The sequence below is a fragment of the Tiliqua scincoides genome, chromosome 5 (genome assembly GCF_035046505.1).
Source record: "Tiliqua scincoides isolate rTilSci1 chromosome 5, rTilSci1.hap2, whole genome shotgun sequence".
NCBI lineage: Eukaryota > Metazoa > Chordata > Lepidosauria > Squamata > Scincidae > Tiliqua > Tiliqua scincoides.
This window is the reverse complement of record NC_089825.1, coordinates 5,972,714-5,990,725: the sequence shown is the minus strand read 5'-3', so window position 1 is coordinate 5,990,725 and position 18,012 is coordinate 5,972,714. Positions and strand designations below refer to the sequence as shown.

The following is an 18,012-nucleotide window of genomic DNA, read 5'->3' as shown; positions in this document are numbered from 1 at the left end:
AATACTTTCTCTTTTTTTCTGAGACTTTTTTTTTTAAAAAAAAGATATACAATTTGAAGCTGGTAGTAGTTGTTTGGGAACAACTGATTACAGCAGATTGAGCAATTACAGTTGAGGCAGTTCAAACCTCCATCTTGCTAATCAACGGGGGAAAGAAATTCAGAAAACAATTACAGTCATTACAAACCATCAATATATTTACTCCACATGGCACGTTTTTCTCCCCTCAAGGTGATTCAGCAGAAGGGTGGTCTATTCAGTCTAATCCCTGAATGAGATGCTGTTAATCTGCTAGCCTCCCAAACAGCCTATGACGGCTCTCTTTTTTACCCAGAATTGTACAGCTTATTTTTTTTTTAAATGATATATTCCAGGCATTTTAAAGGTAATGTGGAAAACCTGGAAGGGATACAGCTTTCTAGGAAATAATCTGAGAAGGTGGTTGAACATGCATTGCAAAGAGGGCCTTGCTGCTGAGTGTGAAATGATCCCCAAATTAACATGTGGGAAGAAGAAGACAGCCGCTGCTGCAAGGGTGTGATCACCGAGAGATGATTCCCTCTGCATAGGGGTTGCACCTGGATACAGTGTATTGCAGAAGATCAGTGCTCTGCATCAGCCAGTCCTTTGTATGTCCAGGGGCCAATGGGATGCTAAAAGATGCTACTCTCAGATGCACTGCGGGTTGCTGTCACTGCTCTGAATGGCTCTGACGGGGAGCAGGAGGGGCTGCTTACAGGGCATGTTGTAGTGTCTGCAGTACTTACCCTGCTGCCCCCCTCTGGCTACACTACTGAAGTACTGTAATGCCAAAACAATAAAGGCAGCCCTGAGACCTCCCAACATGAAGTTTGCCACTTCATGTGTGTCCGTAACAAGGAGTGTGTCCTTAACAAGGAGTCACAACCAGTCCTAGCTCTCTGACAAATGTATCTATCTGCCTGTGTTTTCAAGGACCCTCTTTGCCATGAATCACCTGCCTGTTTTGAGGTATATATGTAAAAAGAAAAGAAATGCTTAGGTTAACACCCAGAAAAAGAGTAGTGTGTGGAGATCTTTGGATTCCAAGATAATTTCATATCTTTAAACCTGATATATATCTATATCTATATCTATATCTATATCTATATCTATATCTATATCTATATATTTGAGATGTAGTTTTCCCCAGGAAGAACTTGCATTTTGAAACAACATTGGAAATCGGCTTGACGTTAAGCCATTCTCTTCAAGTAAAAGTAGGTGACCAAGGATGGAGAGAGCAACAGCAGGATGCAGGCAGAAACTAAATTAGAGCAGAGAAGTGGCCAGGAGCTTGAAACTCCTGGAAAATGGGACCTGGAAAATGGGACTTGACCTGGCAAAACTTTCTGAAATCTGGAAGGCCTATTATGATAATGAAGCTAATATCTGAAAGGAAATTCTGGAAAGATACTGTGATGTGGCCAGTTCACAAGCCCAATTCTAGGCATCCCAAAACATAAGAAAGAGGGAACTTCTGGTAATTCAGCCAGGAGAAACTGGGAGATCTGGTGTCAGGATTTCCTTTGTTTTATTCTTCATCTGTTTCTGCTGATTACCTATTTTCCAGCCTTACTTCTTCGGCTGCTCAGCTGATAGCACGCAATTTTGACATGCTTTCCCCCCCCCCTCCTCTTTGCAAATCAGGCACATTCCTCTGAAACGTATTGGAGCCCATTATCAGAGATCATCCTTCAGGGATTCTCTACCGGACCAAAATAGCCTTTAGTTGAAGGATTATTGTTGCACTTCTGATGTCCAGCTTTGCAAGCAAGAATCTGCTCTAGTTAGCCACAATGATGAAACGGTCTTATGCTGCTCCATATACACAGATCAGTGCCAAAGACCCGCCACAGAGTCAGGTAGGTAGCTGAATTGGAGGGGAAGGGAAACAGCACAGCACTGGCTTGAAAAGGGAATTGGATTTGTCTGCTCTTTCAGTGTCCATCTCCTTGCGAGATTATTCAAAATGACCAATTTGCTGGTAGAAACGTTTGCCAAGCAATTACGTTTGAAAAGTTTCTGCACAGGGCTCAATTAGTCAACCTACCAATTACTCTGTGGAGTAGGATGTGAGCTGTACTGGGGCACTACTGTGACCTGATTACCTGGAGTTTCCCAATGAAATAAAAAATATGCCTATCTATAAGAGCCAACATAACACACTGGTCAAGAGACTGAGTAACAAAACAGAAAAGTCTCTAGCTCAGATCTCACCTCCAGAAGCAGCCTTGGATAAACAATAGTCCCTTATCCTCAAAGTATCCATCTCATGATGGGGATCCATAATCCAGGGTTGAGTATAAAACATTTTGAATACTCTAAAAACACCATAGAACTGGCTAAGCATTACCTTGCTTGCTGCCCTGAACTCCTGTAAAATCTCCGCCAATATATGGTGGCTGCCCCATCATCAAAAATGCAGGAGGGAGCCAAGGCCATTTGTCCATATCTAGACTTTTCTAAACGTTGTTGTTGTTCAGTCGTTAAGTCATGTCCGACTCTTCATAACCTCATGGACCACAGCACACCAGACCCCCTGTCTACCACTAACTTCCGGAGTTTGTCCAAATTCATGTTCATTGCTTCCATGACACTAACCATCTCATCCTCTGCCATCCCATTCTCCTTTTGCCTTCAATTTTTCCCAGCATCAGTGTCTTTTCTAAAGAGTCCTCCCTTCTCATGAGATGACCAAAGTATTTCAGCTTCAGATTAAGCATCTGTCCTTTCAATGAACAGTCAGGGTTGATTTCTTGTAGGATTGACAGATTTGATCTCCTTGCAATCCAGGGGACTCTCAAAAGTCTTCTCCAACACCATAATTCAAAAGCATCTATTCTTTGGTGCTCAGCCCTCTGTATGGCCCAGCTCTCATAGCCATACATTGCCACTGGGAAAACCATAGCTTTGACTATACGGAACTTTGTCGACAAGTTGATGTCTCGGCTTTTGATTAAGTTGTCTAGGCTTACAATAGCTTTCCTCCCAAGAAACAAGCGTCTTTTAATTTCATGGCTGCAATCTCCATCTGCAGTGATCTTGGATCCCAAGAAGATAAACTCTGTCACAGCTTCAGTTTCTTCCCCTTCTATGTGACATGAGGTGATGGAATTGGATGCCACGATCTTAGTTTTTTAAATGTTAAGTTTCAAGCCACATTTTGCACTTTCCTCTTTCACCCTCATCAAGAGGTTCTTTAGATCCTCCTCACTTTCTGCTGTTTCTAAAAGTTCTAATAACTAAAGTATTAGTTAAAGCTGTCAGGTCCTTGGCCTGATCCAGCAAGGTTCTTCTTATATTCTTAAAGTACTAATAGTTGACCTGGAAGGCAAAGAAAAGTACTCTCTATACAACAGAAGATACAAGGGAGATTACCGATGGGTGAAGCTCAAGTAGAAGAATTCTGCCTGTCTGGGGGCTGTCCAGCCCAGGTCTAGGCAATGAATTAATTATTTGCCACTTGAGCCACTAAATGGGAGGACCATCAGGGGCTAATGATGTCATTTGCTTATGCTAGAGTCCAGGGCCGTGGGGTGTGTAGCACAACTTACTCCTTCTCTGCTGAAAGGAAAGTATGTGGAAGTGTTTTGTTAGATATTTATTGAGCAAGCTTGCTTGTTCCTGCTGGTGATGAGGGCAATTTTTGCAGAATGGTGTAATATTAATGGGTCCTGATTTAGTGCTATGATGGCTGCAGAGTGCAACCTAAGCTCAATGTTTACAACCGAGTCGTACCAACAATCCACTTTGCTGCAGAGAGATGCCATGCCCGATCAATTGTTCTTCTTACAGTCATCCAACCCTCTATTTATAGCAGTGATAATACCTAACACTTTGAGAGCTCTTCTCATCTTCAAAAAGTCTTTGTGAGCATTAGCTTAAGAAATTAATAAACAACATGCCCCCGAGACACTGTTGGATGATGCATGGCTATCTCCGTTGTTGTAGGAAGAACAGCTGGCCCTAAATATTTCCACACTAATGTTACTCTCATGCAGGAGGTGCGGGCTGGAGGATGAGCTGTTGGGGGACCGAGACTGTGTGAAGGAGACGGTGAGAGGCTGTTCGTGTATCTCTGTGGAAGAGTGTAGAGGAGTCAGCTGACAAAATCTGATAGCATCTTGAGAAGTAGTCTGAAGCTTGGTTTGCAGCTACCTGTGAGAGCTTGGAGTTGGCAGCCAGGATGATGACTGCAGAATGAAGGGAAACACCTGGAGAAATGTCCTAGGAGATTTTCTCATAAATTACTAACTGAAAAATGGGGTTTATGTTCAGTCTGCTTATGGAATGAGAAAGGCGGTATATAAAAACTGTAATAAATAAATTGTGCATCAGCAACTTTGCAGCATCATGCATTGCAAACTACTGTTGGTGCATCAGCAAGTCTCATCCTTGGCTCTTATTTGGTGGCAAGTAGTAGTAGGCAGCCTTCAGTCTCGAAAGACTATGGTATTGCACTCTGAATGGTGGTTCTGGAACAGCGTCTAGTGTGGCTGAAAAGGCCGATTCGGGAGTGACAATCCCTTCCACACCGGGAGCAAGTGCAGTCTGTCCCTGGTCTGTCTCCCTAGCTATGGGCCTTCCTTCTTTGCCTCTTTGCCTCAGTCTGTTGGCCAAGTGTCTCTTCAAACTGGGAAAGGCCATGCTGCACAGCCTGCCTCCAAGCGGGCTGCTCAGAGGCCAGGGTTTCCCACTTGTTGAGGTCCACTCCTAAGGCCTTCAGATCCCTCTTGCAGATGTCCTTGTATCGCAGCTGTGGTCTACCTGTAGGGCGCTTTCCTTGCACGAGTTCTCCATAGAGGAGATCCTTTGGGATCTGGCCATCATCCATTCTCACGACATGATCGAGCCAACGCAGGCGTCTCTGTTTCAGCAGTGCATACATGCTAGGGATTCCAGCACATTCCAGTACTGTGTTGTTTGGAACTTTTTCCTGCCAGGTGATGCCAAGGATGCGGAGGCAGCGCATGTGGAAAGCGTTCAGTTTCCTCTCCTGTTGTGAGCGAAGAGTGTTCTTGCACTCTTGTGGCAAGTATGCTGGAGGATGAGGTGGCAAGTATGCTTGTGGATTTAACCCATTTTTGCCCAGCCTACAGGTGTATACATTTGGTCCCTGTTGCGTATATGCAACTTTGGGCAGAAATGGCATAAGCTCACCAAGAGAAACGCTATCAGGACCAGGCTTATAAAGAGGTTGTTGGGGGCTTCTTAGCCCCCTGCTTTTATGTCTGTCTGTGATGGTCTGTGGGGAGAGAGCTGACGATGACTGAGGATGAGAGAGGCCTGTAGCTCTTGTGGTGGTCGAGGGATGGGGCAGGTTCTGTGCTCAGAGAGTGAGTAGCAGCGCCCAGCAGAAGCACAGGCCAATGGCACCATCGGCCTATGCCTGGCACTGCTAGCTGCTGCCTAGGGATGGAGTCTGCACTGTGCTAGCCTTTCCTGCCCATCACTAAAGACTTCCTTCAGTAAGGCTGGAAGCCATTTCTTCTCTGCTGCTACGCAGGAGGCGGTCAACCTGCTCAGATTCCCCACGCCCACACCTTTGCTTACAGGTCATGAGAAATATCAAAAGACATAGGTAAGAACTGGAGTGTGAAGAAAAAGACCTTAAAAAAAACCTCTCTGCCTGCCTGTAGAGCTCTACACAGCTTGGGAGCTGGGGCTGGAAAGAATGTTTACTCCATCAGCCAGCCTGTATATGGAGGTTACCTATGGAAACCTTACTGCTGGTCCCCCTGCCATCTGAGATGGGGAGAACGGAGGCCAGGGACAAGCTTTCTCAGTTGTGGAGACTCCCCCAGGAAGGCTCTCATGTCGTCACCAAACAGTGGAAGGAAGTATGAAGTGAGCTGGGGGGTCTGGTGCAGCCCGAAAGAAGAACCAAACCAAGAGTGGAAGCCAGAAACTCCTACTAGAGGACAGACCACCTGCCAGCTTTCCATTTTAGCATGTCTCCTTTAGGATTGCTTACAGATGCCTACTCCACTGTTCCAGACCTTTGTGCCCAGCATCTGCAATCTAATGCCCCACTCCAGATTCTGAAAACAACACTTGTCACTGGATTCTGGGGAAAGAGAGTGCAGGACCCTATATTACAGGGGCTCATTTATACCAATAGAAAGGGGCAGAGACGTAGTATAAAAACCAGACCCTCTTGAGCAGTGGTTCTCACACTTTTAGCACCGGGACCCACTTTTTAGAATGAGAATCTATCAGGACGCACCGGAAGTGATGTCATGACTGGAAGTGACATCATCAAGCAAGGGAATTTTTAACAATTCTAGGCTGTAATCCTATCTAGGCTTACCCAGGAGTAAGTCCCATTGACTATCATTGTTAAAAGCATATACACAGTTGCCTGTTCAAAGTACAGGTCTGTAACATTTCCCCAAATGCAGTCACATACGTTGGCAGCATCAAGTCTAATATATTAAAAATAAAATATTGAAATAAATGGGGACCCACTTGATATTGGTTAACCTCTGCTAATTGGATTAACCCCTGCTAATTGGATAAGAGGCACTTTTTGAAGTGGGTGCTCCTTTTTTAGCAGGGGGAGAGTAACTGGCCCACCTCACCCCAGCAGTGTCTGTTCTAGTGGCTGTCTGCTGGTGTTCTTTTGCATCTTTTTAGATTGTGAGCCCTTTTGGGACAGGGAGCCATTTAGTTATTTGATTTTTCTCTGTAAACCGCTTTGTGAACTTTTAGTTGAAAAGCGGTATATAAATACTGTTGTTAATAATAATAATAATAATAATAATAATAATAATAATAATAATAATAATAATAATATTGGCTCGCAACCCACTTAGTGGGTCCCGACTCACAGTTTGAGAAACACTGCACTAGAGCATTTAGATTTACTTTTAGATAGTGGACCCTATGAGGACAGGGAACCATTCATTTTTTTATTTAGCTATGTAAACCACTTTGTGAACTACTTTTTTGTTGAAAAGCATAATATAAATATTCTTAATATTATTTTATAATTATTATTATAAATAAAATGTGAAATCTGTCCCTTGAATCTGATCAGTGGATAAAAGCATTAGAGAGTTTGAAGGAACCTCAGGAATCACAGCTCCAACATTCTGCAACAGTAGATGCTCTTATTTCTCCGCCCTGATGCCCTGGGAGCTCCATTGCCCAAATGGTTGGCAACCTTCAGTCTCGAAAGACTATGGTATAAGCCTACAGCACCCGGTATTCCCGGGTGGTCTCCCATCCAAGTACTAACCAGGCCTGACCCTGCTTAGCTTCCAAGATCGGATGAGATCAGGCATGTGCAGGGTAACAGCAACCAAAGTTTGCATCCAGAAAGTTGAACCCATTGCTTCTTGCTCCTCCCTCAAGTACAAAATTGCTCTCCCTATTCTTAATGAAAGCTTTTTCAACAAACTGAGACATTTCAAGGCATGGGAAGGCAATAGGATTAAAAAAAAAAAAGGGAGGTTTGACATTCTTCTTCTTTTAATTTGTCATATATGCTTACTTTTATAGGTAACTCTTATGATGGGGACAGGGGTTGTTGCTGCAAGTTGCCCTAGTCCTACGTTCCTGTATTCTGCTACAGAGGCAAGCTGGGGACTTGGGTCTGGTGCTAGGGGATCATTGAAAGGCAACAAGTTCAGGATCTAGAGATTTCACTCTCTGCTGAAAAGAGTGGCCAATTAACCTCACAAGTGCATCTTAAATTGTACTCAGGGAGGAACGCAATTGAACTTATCCATATTCATACTGGGAAATGTGTTCACATCATTCAAAAACTGAACTAAATCCACACAATCAATATAGAAAATGTAACACTTACATCTACAATGAGGAAATCAAGCCAACACCAGGCATTGGTGAAATACTTCTTAAAGCCATAAGCTACCCATTTTAGAAACATCTCCAGGACAAAGACGTATGTGAAGATCTTGTCAGCATATTCCAACATGGTCTTAATGTTCTTTCTCTCTTCAAGATAGATGTCTTCAAACGCCTGCAAGTGGAAAGCAGCCTATTGGAGATTTACATGTTCCAGATGTTCTTTGGAAAACATGAAAAAGGCTCTATGTATAAATGACAACATGAGAACAAACTATTTATGCTGATTATTGCCCCACTGTAATACTAAATTTGATAAACGAAGCCATATGGTGGTAACAATTAAAATGAATTCATGATCTGTCTTTCTGTGTGCACTAAATATTGCGCAGGAAATATAATGTATAGCCCTGGTTTGCCGGCCAATCCAACCAGAGTACTCAGACTGAAAGAATTTGCAGCTTGAACCACAAACCACTTGTGGTCCTCTAAAGATGTAAGAATTGCCTACACTGGATCCAGCCAAGCAGTACCCAACCAGATGCCCTGTGAATTCTTAAGTGAGGGAGTGAAGGTGATCGTGTGGCATCTTCATGAGGTCAATCAAAGGGAGGCTGATGCTTACTGCCATCATGCTAAAGACTTCTGGGGGAAAAAATGGCGCCTGCCCATCCAGGGCGCTGAGACCACCATCACTGCTGCTGGCAAGCTCATAACTTTCACACAATTTGCCAAAATTCAAACCTCAACTTTGCAGCAACAAAAAGAGAGGCAAGACTGGGGGAGACGTTTCAGCTCAGCCCTAGAGCAAATGCACAGCCCAGTTTTGTGCCCTGCAGAATGTGGGCATAAAGAAGTTCTGAAGTTCAGGCCCAGCCCTGGCCCAACAGCAGACGTGGGTGCCAGATTGGGCTGGTGTCTGACCTTTCTCTTTTCTGATAGAAGTGGGGAATCCACCGCACAGGGCTGCACTGCTGTAAATCTGAGAGGTCAGCAGGGTCAGGAAAGCTGCAGCAATCTGGCAACTTAAATGCCTCTTTGCTCTATATAGGGGATGTAGTTTCTGACACTGGGGTGACAGTGTGATCCCTGTAAAACACAAGGAGCCAGCATGGTCCAGTGTGGTCAGATTTTCTGGAGAGGCGTGAGTTCAAGTCAGGTCAATTCACCCATGAAACACACTGGTCAGTTGCCCTCTCTCAGTTTGACCTATCTCACATAGGTAGTGAAACCTCCCCTACGGAGGAGAAGAAACACTTGTGCCAGCCTGCATTCTTTACCCAATAAGTTAAAAGCATACCTGAGTTCACAGGCAATGCCAGTGCCAGATTGCTGGGACACCCCTAGCACCCTCCTGGTGATGCATTGGCCAGTATCAGTGCCACCTTACTGAAGGCTTAGGTTGACCTGGCCAGATGGGCCCATCAATGGGCTTTGGCCCTCAGCCAATGCTTAGTCTGACCTCTGAGGTCATCCCTGTGAAGTGTGCAGTTTGGCCCTTGTGTTCCTAGATTTTTTTTTAAAAATTAAATATCACCCAAGAGCAGGGATGGCTGGAAGGGAGACAACTCAGACCATGTTAGCAACATAGGGAAGCTTGGAGCAACTTCCCCTCTGCTGTGGGCCTTATTCAGCCCATGCCTTGCCCACTGCTGTTTCCTCTGGGAGGAAAGCTCCCACCGGCAAGATGGGAACAATGAATTGTGTCACAAACAAAACAGAAAAGTGTCACAAACAGAACTTTCGCAACACACATGTACACATGTAAGTTGCACACTGTACATTTACCAGAGCACCACTGCTGAGGAGAATCATAAAAATGATGAACGTTTCAAACCAGCTGTGTTCAACTATTTGGTAACAGGTTTTCCTCAGCCTCCACCAAACTTTGCCGGGAAATTTTGTGGTGTCCACTGAACAGCACGGGAAGAGTCGGACACAAGCTGAGAGAACAAGGAAGAAAGGAGGATTAGGATTGACCCCTTAGTAAGGCAACTGTTACCCTGCATGTGCTCAATCTTGTCTGATCTTGGAAGCTAAGCAGAGTCAGGCCTTGTTAGTACTTGGATGGGAGACCGCCTGGGAATACTGGGTGCTGTAGGCTTATACCATAGTCTTTCGAGACTGAAGGTTGCCAACCAAGGCAATGGGGCAGCCTGAGCTGGAGTTCCTGGAAGAGGCAGAGCGAGGGCCAGGGTTTGATCTGGCAGAAACTGTGATGGAAGCCAAAAGCCCTGTTGGCAGTTGCAGACATGCTCAGAAGACCCAAGCAGCTGATGTTGCTTGCAGGAGCCCCTGCTTCCTAACTGCACCCAACACTCAAATCTATATTTACAGATTTGGTAATTAAAAAAGCAAAAATTACCAAGACATCATAAGCCTCCAGTCATCTCCCCTGTAAAGGAAACCTGAGCCTGGGTTGGGCTACAGTTCCTGGATCTTCTCACTACTTGGGGAAGTGGGATACAAGGATGCCATGTTGCAAACCTCCCTCAGTACCTGCACAAATATGGATCGATTAACACTATGGGGGGAAAGCCATGAACTAGCTTGCCTACTTTGTGTACTTGTTGTCCATGATGAGCGATATCTTACTGTCCTTCGTCCTTCACTGTAGAAACTTCCTTGCGAGATGGGGTGTGACTCACTGACAACAGTTACAAGTTTGCTCAGAGGCACGTAGCTCAGCCAGCCAGCAAACCTCCTCAAGGAACAATGGCAGAGCTTTTAATGCAATTTAAAGTGACGCTTGTCACCCCCACTGCGTCTGCTGCTTTCTCCGAGAGGGAAGGTTTTCAGCCCTGTCCTATGAAACAGTCAATTCATTTTCATAGCGGGCAACTTTTTCTCCCTCACTCAGCGCTTGCCTTTCACAGCGCAATCCTAAATTACATTACGAGAAATCGGTGATGTGACAATGGTTTTTTGGGAGGAGGGGTGAGTTGGGCATAGTGTATTTTGAGACAGCAGGCTTTTACCGCTGGGACAAGTGGAAGATAATTCTGGGTTGTCACCACTTGGGAAAGCTCCGTCAGAGAGAAATGCTTGCAAATGAACTCCAGAAAAAAAAAAAAAGCCAGCCCTGTGCATTTTGTGCAAAAATGTTCAGCTTTGCATTGAATGCCTGCAAAGGTGCAGACTATAACTCTGAATGCATACAAAGCTTCTTTATATCGAGGCAGACCACTGGTACATCTAGCAAAGCGCCATCACTCTGGAAGTGGCTCTCTAAAGGCTCAGATGGGGAGGCTTTCCCATTACCAACTGTTTAACAGCGTTTTAACTGGAGACATCAAGGGAGAGCACGTTTCCACTTTGTATACTGGGTAAGAGGAGAAAACAAGTCTTACAAACTACCACCTGTATTCTCTGACTATAATAATATAGCAAGAAGAGCTATAGGGGGGCATAGCAAAGGGCCAGCTAGCAGCATAGCTACTACATAGGAAGGCAAGGTAATATTGCAGAAGTCACAGTACACCCTGTAAGCATCCCCTCCCACTTGCCATTGGATGGCAACGGCGCTCCGAGCAGCAAGGGCAACTGGGTTTCTGTCGCTGCCCAGAATGGCTCCAAGGGTGAGTGGGACCAGCTGCTAATCCAGTGCGTTGCAACATCTGCAACACTTACCATGCTGCCCTCCTGTAGATATGCTACCGGTGCCTTTGCAACTGAACAGACTCGGGTTCAATGCCCAGCATCTCTAGGTAGGTGGGAGGGCTCCTGCCAGACCATACTGAGTTCGATGGACCAATGGACTGATCCAGGAGTACTTGGGGTGTTTTTATGGAAGCACCATAGCTCACCAGCAGAGCACCTGCATTGCATGCATGAAGTTTGAGAAGGTTCACCCCTGGCTGAATTCCTGGGGAGCTGCTGCCAGTAACTCTGACAATACTGAACTGTATGGACCAGAGGTCTGATACTGCATTCGTATTCAGCTTCAAATGTTCAACAGATGTGTCCCATGGGGCTTCCGCCTACCCATTTTGGCTTCAAATTCAGGGTCAATCCAATCCGTGTCTACACATTTTCCTACGGACCAAACTACGTACCTGTGACACCAATCACAGATCTCTTGAAATCTTAAGCTTAAAAAGAAATTCTGTGTGAGTCCAAGAGAGAGAATTGGCTCAAGGCACTGGCCCCCAGAAAAGGCATTATTTGCACACACAACCTGCTGCCGTTTTCCTGATTGAAATCACACAGGTGAAGCTGCCGATAGCCTTACTCAGGAGCTGGGACTGTTACTTTTCACCAGTAGGGCTAATAGCAGCAGAGGGCAGAAATTTTGATTGGGGAAAAGGGTTAAACTGCCAGTTTGTACCCCCTGAATTTCAGAAAGACCATCACGGCTTAAGTCAGAATGGTTTAAGTCAGAATGCCAGATGTAGGGGAGGGCACCAGGATGAGGTCTCTTGTTATCTGGTGTGCTCCCTGGGGCATTTGGTGGGCCGCTGTGAGATACAGGAAGCTGGACTAGATGGGCCTATGGCCTGATCCAGTGGGGCTGTTCTTATGTTCTTATGGCTCTCCACTCTAATGTGCAGTTGGCAAAATGACTCAAATTTTTCCCTTGTTGAAGTGGAAAATCTTTTCTGTTGAGACAACACTGATGGCTGCTGAAATTAACTCGGCACTGAATCAGGGCAAGTGAGTGATCGGGGGACAAACTCATCCCTGAACTGAGCCTGCAGTAACCCAGTGCAGAGCACCTGCTTGCCACCCAGATGTTCTTTCCTACCTCTCATCATTTAGTGCAATGTACCAAACTCTCTCTTTAATAAGCAGCTCATCATGAAATATGGGTCACTGTCTTATCCCCCTATTTATCATGTGCATATCTATTTAAAAAACAAACAAACCCCAAAACTGGAAACTTCTTGGATAACCGACAACATTATTCTGGGAACAAGCATACTACAATCGCATACACCAAAATGCTTGTGCACTGAAATCCTTGCCCTTTTCCGTCAAGTGAATTAATGTTGGGCTATTGCATTTTAGCAAACCTGCCAAGAAAGCACCCAGGACCCAAGGACATCTTCACTCCCTGCAGGGGTTCCATTACCTCATTCAATCATCCTACACATGCCAGAACACTGTTTTGCTGACTGTAGGGGCCCTTGTGTTCCCTGAGAGTCATCCCCATCTGATCCTCTCTGAGCAGGCTTGTTGCTGAGCTAAATAATCCTTCGGGATATGTACGCTCACAGATCTATGACAGTTCGGCTCACCTTATTCCCTCCCTCTCCCTCTTCTCCACCACAACACCCCGGGGAAGAATCCTATGGAACAATCAGCTGGAACAGAAATTCATTTTGAAGAGCACAAGCCTTTCAAGAGATTGCACACGTTAGAGAATTACACAGAGCAAAAATCTCCCATCGAGCCATGTCACGTCTTCGTATCCTTGCTTCTCAGTACTGGTGGAGTTGAGAGTTTACGGGACTCTGGCATATTTCAATCGTAATCATATTTTAATCATAAAGGTTAAAAAAAAAAGCAATGGTGTCTTATGCAATCAGCCCAAGGTTACAGGAAGCACCCATGGGTGCCATGGGGGTGCATTCCAGCAAGAAAAAAGGGTGGAACTGGTGTCATTGAAAAACAACAACACTGGGCTAATGCCAGAGAGTGAGTGAGTGAGTGAGTGAGTGAGTGAGTGAGTGAGTGAGTGAGTGAGTGAGTGAGTGAGTGAGGTTTTACTGCCACAGCCTCTGATCTCTGCTACACCCCCTGTGCCACCCCTTTACATCTCCCCCACCTCCCCTGTGGCTCCTCCACATTTCTGCTCTCCTACCACCATCCCCTGATCTCTTCCACGCCCTCTCCGAGTTGCCCTCCTCACCGCCACGGCCCTCCTACCTCTTGCTCTGTGTCATTTCCACATGCTGGGAGAGCAGGGAAGGGAGACAGGAAGTGGGCAAAGACAGCTGGGCTACAGCCACTTCTCTGCTCTTCTTTCTCTCTACCGCCCTCTTTGTCTTTTAAGAAGTCAGTCAGTGTGCAGGGAGAAGGGGAAGGGGGGGTAAGCCCTGAGCGGTGACCATAGGGCTGGCCACTAAAGAACCCTGGCGAGCTGGGGCAGCCTGCCTTGCTCAACTGCTCCTCAACCCCATTAATATGAAAGAGAATTTAGCCACACCGTGCAGTGTTTGGGGGGACAACCAGGATATGCACGCAAGTGAGTCAAGCTAATCTATATTGCCAGAAAAATTAAAGGCCCAAGGCAGTACTGTGACTATCGATGCATCAATGGCTCATTCTATGCATAAATGGATATTGTACGTCACAAACATTTCCACTGTACTATAAAATCCATGTGTGTATGTAACTTCGTTACAAACTGGAAAAGGGGACACCTGTTAGGCAAAGGCGTCACTTGGGTCCCAGTGTGGGAGGCCAGTGTATCACCCCCCATGACGGACCTCCTCCCATGCAGTGGAGGGGGCAACGCTGTGGGCAGTGAGTGTGGTGATGGACCATCACCTGGTTTCCACTGGTTTTTAGGTTATAAATTTTGATAGAATGGAAATATTCCAACGTGGCTGGTTTCATTGCATTCTGCATGAAATTACACATTGATTGATATGTAACATGATGCTATTTGAAAATACCAAGATTTTAAAAATTTTGGCTAGTAGTGGAGTCACCCTTCCCGCGCGTTTCACCCAGTGCAACCCGCACTCCCCACACCATCCTAGAGACGCCAGTGCTGTTAGGTGAAGATGGTTTACCTAGGAACGTGCCTTGAACTTGTTGGATCATTTTGGCATGGACTAGTGTTTTCATAATGAACAGTGCTAAGCTGTATCAGTATTTTATACTGTGCAACATCAAGGCCTATCAATAGGTAGAGATGATGTATTGCTGGATGTTTAGTAGCCCAGTCCTACCCTGACTGGACAGCTGGGTGCAGCAGCTCCAAAATGAGCACTGCTGTGTCCAGTGGCCCCTGGAGGCAGTTTGTCACCTTCCTCCCTTAAGGACATAAGCTCTTTCTTGCTACTGTATGGGTTTACTTGAGTCTGCGCCAACTATTTTGCCGATGCAGACTGGAGAACTTCCATGTCTTTGCAGCCTGACCCGAAGGATAGGATCCAGAAGAGCAAGGCTCTGATAGTCCCACCCTACTCCCAGGCTGGTCACTCCCCCTGCCCCAGAATGCCTCGGACTGCGCCCAAAACTTGAACTGCCACCCAGTGGTGTAACTTACCTCTGGGTGCTCCTGCAGCATCTCCACTCAGCACTGAGCTATGTACTAAGTGGTGCTGGGCCACCACCAGTGGCTGCTCCTTTCTGGGTGCTGCAGGCATGCCTTACAGCATGTTTGCAACACTCAGCACTGGCACTCAGGGAGGATAGGATTAGGCCCTAGATTACACTAACACGTTTTGGGGATGTCATTTTGGGGAAATATGATTTCAGAGAAACGGAAAGCTAAGTTCACACTTCACGCGCATGTCAAGGTTTAGGGGAAAAAAACTATGCATGCTTAATTTTATGTAATAGGTGTGTGCCAAATGAGACAGCAGAATAGTCTCTGTAACTATGGATACCAATAAAGCTATAGAAAAGGTTGTGCATCTTTGTAAGACTGTGCACTCCAAGAACAGCTGGCCTGTGTTGGGTGTATTAGCCTGTGCTCTGGGCAATGGCTCTTAATAAAGAAGAAAAGAAAGAATCTCTAAATTAGAAGCAACTTGTGTTTGAGTGGGTAATTGCTCTAGGTTAGAACCCCAGGGCAGCAGCTGGTTTCCCAACAATACCACAGTAAAAGATTGTAAAAAATCCAGAAAGTCTTTAGTCAATCAACTGGTTCCTTTCAAGCATACACCTCCCTTCCAAGTTGAAGTGGTACAAGCCAGTCAAAACTCCCCCATATAACTGATCCATGCATTTCAGCTGATTTGATGGGATTCTAAATGGTTCTTCACATCTTAGTTTTTTCAATAATATCTCATTTTCCTTCCAAATGTAAGTGTGAATAATTTCTTAATCATTAAAAAAAAAATTACAGTGAAGGCAAAGAGGAAGTCAGAGCAAGTCATCCTTACATTCTGGGAAGCAGTCCTCGGGTTCCATCATTTCTTCTGCCAGCTCTGGCATCTGTTCCAGTAGCTCCGGCGGGATTGCCAAATCCACGGTGCTGCCTTCTGAAAGGCTGATTTCGTCAAACTTCTAGGGCAGAGATGGGGAGGGAGCAAAGATGAGGAGGCAAGGAAGAAAAAAACAGCATTAATCAGTCTTCTCTTAGGGAGGCTGCAAAACAAGTTGTTTTGTTTTAAACCTTAAGGAGGTTTAAAACAAAACAAAACACCTAATAATACGAAAGCTGTAGCCATCTTATGGCCATGAATTCCATGCATTAATTGGGTCTTGCATGGTGGAGTCCTTTCTCAAATCTGCCCTGAATCTTTCGACCCATCAGATTCATCAACGGACTCTGAGTTCCAGCATCATGAGAGAGCGAGAAGAAGTCTAGATCTACTTTCTACACACCATGCAAAAGCAGTTTGGGGGGAGGGGAGAGGGGCTTTGACTTACAGAGAACCCCCCCAAAAACCATGTGGAGGGGAAAAGTTTTGGGGACAACCACATAAGTTAGCAAGGAGAAAGAAAATATCTCCTTGAAAGGCTTTGGGGCAGCTGGAGCCATCCGAAACAGCTGCTCAGGTGCTCTGAGAAATGCATTAATTTAATTCAATAATTAAAGGCTCCTGTGATCAGAAGCGCCCATCCACCAAGGAGGCAGCTCATGAAGTCCTGATTTGCTGCTCTAGCTTTGCCTCCTTCCAATTATCCCCCACTGGAATGGGTTATTCTGTTGCATCTCTGCTGTGATTGGCTCATTCAGTGCTTTTGCTGACACCATAGAATTAGACAGGCAGAATCTAGAGGTGTCTACCTGTTGCAGCTCCATATGAGTTACTGACCTGGGCTTGCCAAGCATAGAGAACACAGAGCGATCAGTGACCCCTCTTTGGTGGGCTTCTCTTTCGGTGGGTAATTCTTGCTCTCTCACACTCTATGATTAAAAATTTTTAATCCAAAAAACAGAAGTGTGCTTCTAGTTCTTTAAAAAAAAGTGCTAACAGATGTTTAGGAAATATTGCTTTGGGTTCCAGAGGATGCTCTTCATACAATCCCCATTAAGACTTTAGCAGGGAAGGGATGTAATTAATATCATCTATCTCCTTTTAAAAAGCTGTCATCTGCAAAAAGCTTTTAGGTGGCTAAGCATGAGAGGCAACTTCCATGCGCAGTTATGGATCAAACATAAGTGATAACAAAAGTGAGAAATTCTGACAATTCACAACTTTTAGAGGAATGGGTGGAACTGCCGAGTTCCACTCCATGGCACTCTGGCGAAGAGTGGAACAAAATCATTTGGCTCTGTCAACACTCTGGAGTGAATGCAGAAGTCAGAATGACATCCTTAATTTACTGCAGGCACTGGAAGTCTCCAACTCAGTAAAAGTTCAGTAAAAACAAGGATATATTGCTCGCGATTTTGAGATGCAAGGTGGGGTCCTAGAGTAGCCTGAAAGGGACACAAAAAAACATCACCCCTGTACTGGACTGTTGGGATAGAAGGGGAAAGTCTATTCCAGGCAGCTGAATTTCCTGAATCACATGCCCCAAAGCATCTGGCAGAGAAAGGAAGACACAAAAACAGGGCTTCCTTCAAGAGGTCTTTGTTTCTGGAATGTGGCCAGTAACAGAACACTCCAGAAATGCTTCACACACACCCCACTGTTGTTTTTGTACGGCAGTGGAATTCTACCCCATCCCTAACAATTCTGCATATTTGGAAGTACAAAGGGTAAGTTGAGACATCCGGAAGCTTCTCCAGCATGTACAAATCCTCCTGAATTCTGCCTATTGGGGTTAACGTCTCCAACTCTCCTCTCAGTGACCTGAGAAATCTGCTAACGCACTTCCTACCCATGACTCACTCTGTGCTTGGCGGCAGCCATACATTTCAGAGCAGCTCACCAAACAGATCAGCCAGTTTTGTCCTTGAGTGCCTCACGAGGCCTCACAGAGCCTACTCCTGAACAGTGTGGGACGGGTGCTTGGTTCTGTCCTGCACAAGCGGAGCCTTCAAAAATAGCTTCCTGGGGCCCACGGCTCTTTCTGCACCTCCTCAAGGGAACTTCCGCCTCGTTCTTC

General features: G+C 45.5%; 1 protein-coding gene and 1 pseudogene across 11 annotated transcripts in view; both read right to left on the bottom strand.

Moving 5' to 3' along the window:
- The window catches only part of LOC136654387 (sodium channel protein type 5 subunit alpha-like), a 319,548-nt gene that overhangs the window by 44,284 nt on the left and 257,252 nt on the right, over positions 1–18,012 (bottom strand). For 10 of the 11 annotated variants that reach the window (XM_066631371.1, XM_066631374.1, XM_066631369.1 and 7 more), the window contains 3 exons: positions 15,894–16,017; positions 9,622–9,776; positions 7,835–8,008 (listed from right to left, as the gene is read on the bottom strand). In XM_066631371.1, coding sequence (XP_066487468.1) covers positions 7,835–8,008; positions 9,622–9,776; positions 15,894–16,017 — 453 coding nt within the window. The remainder of the gene's footprint in view (positions 1–7,834; positions 8,009–9,621; positions 9,777–15,893; positions 16,018–18,012) is intronic. The other variant, XM_066631373.1, reaches the window with a different exon arrangement.
- Positions 7,213–7,331, bottom strand: LOC136655010 (5S ribosomal RNA; annotated as a pseudogene).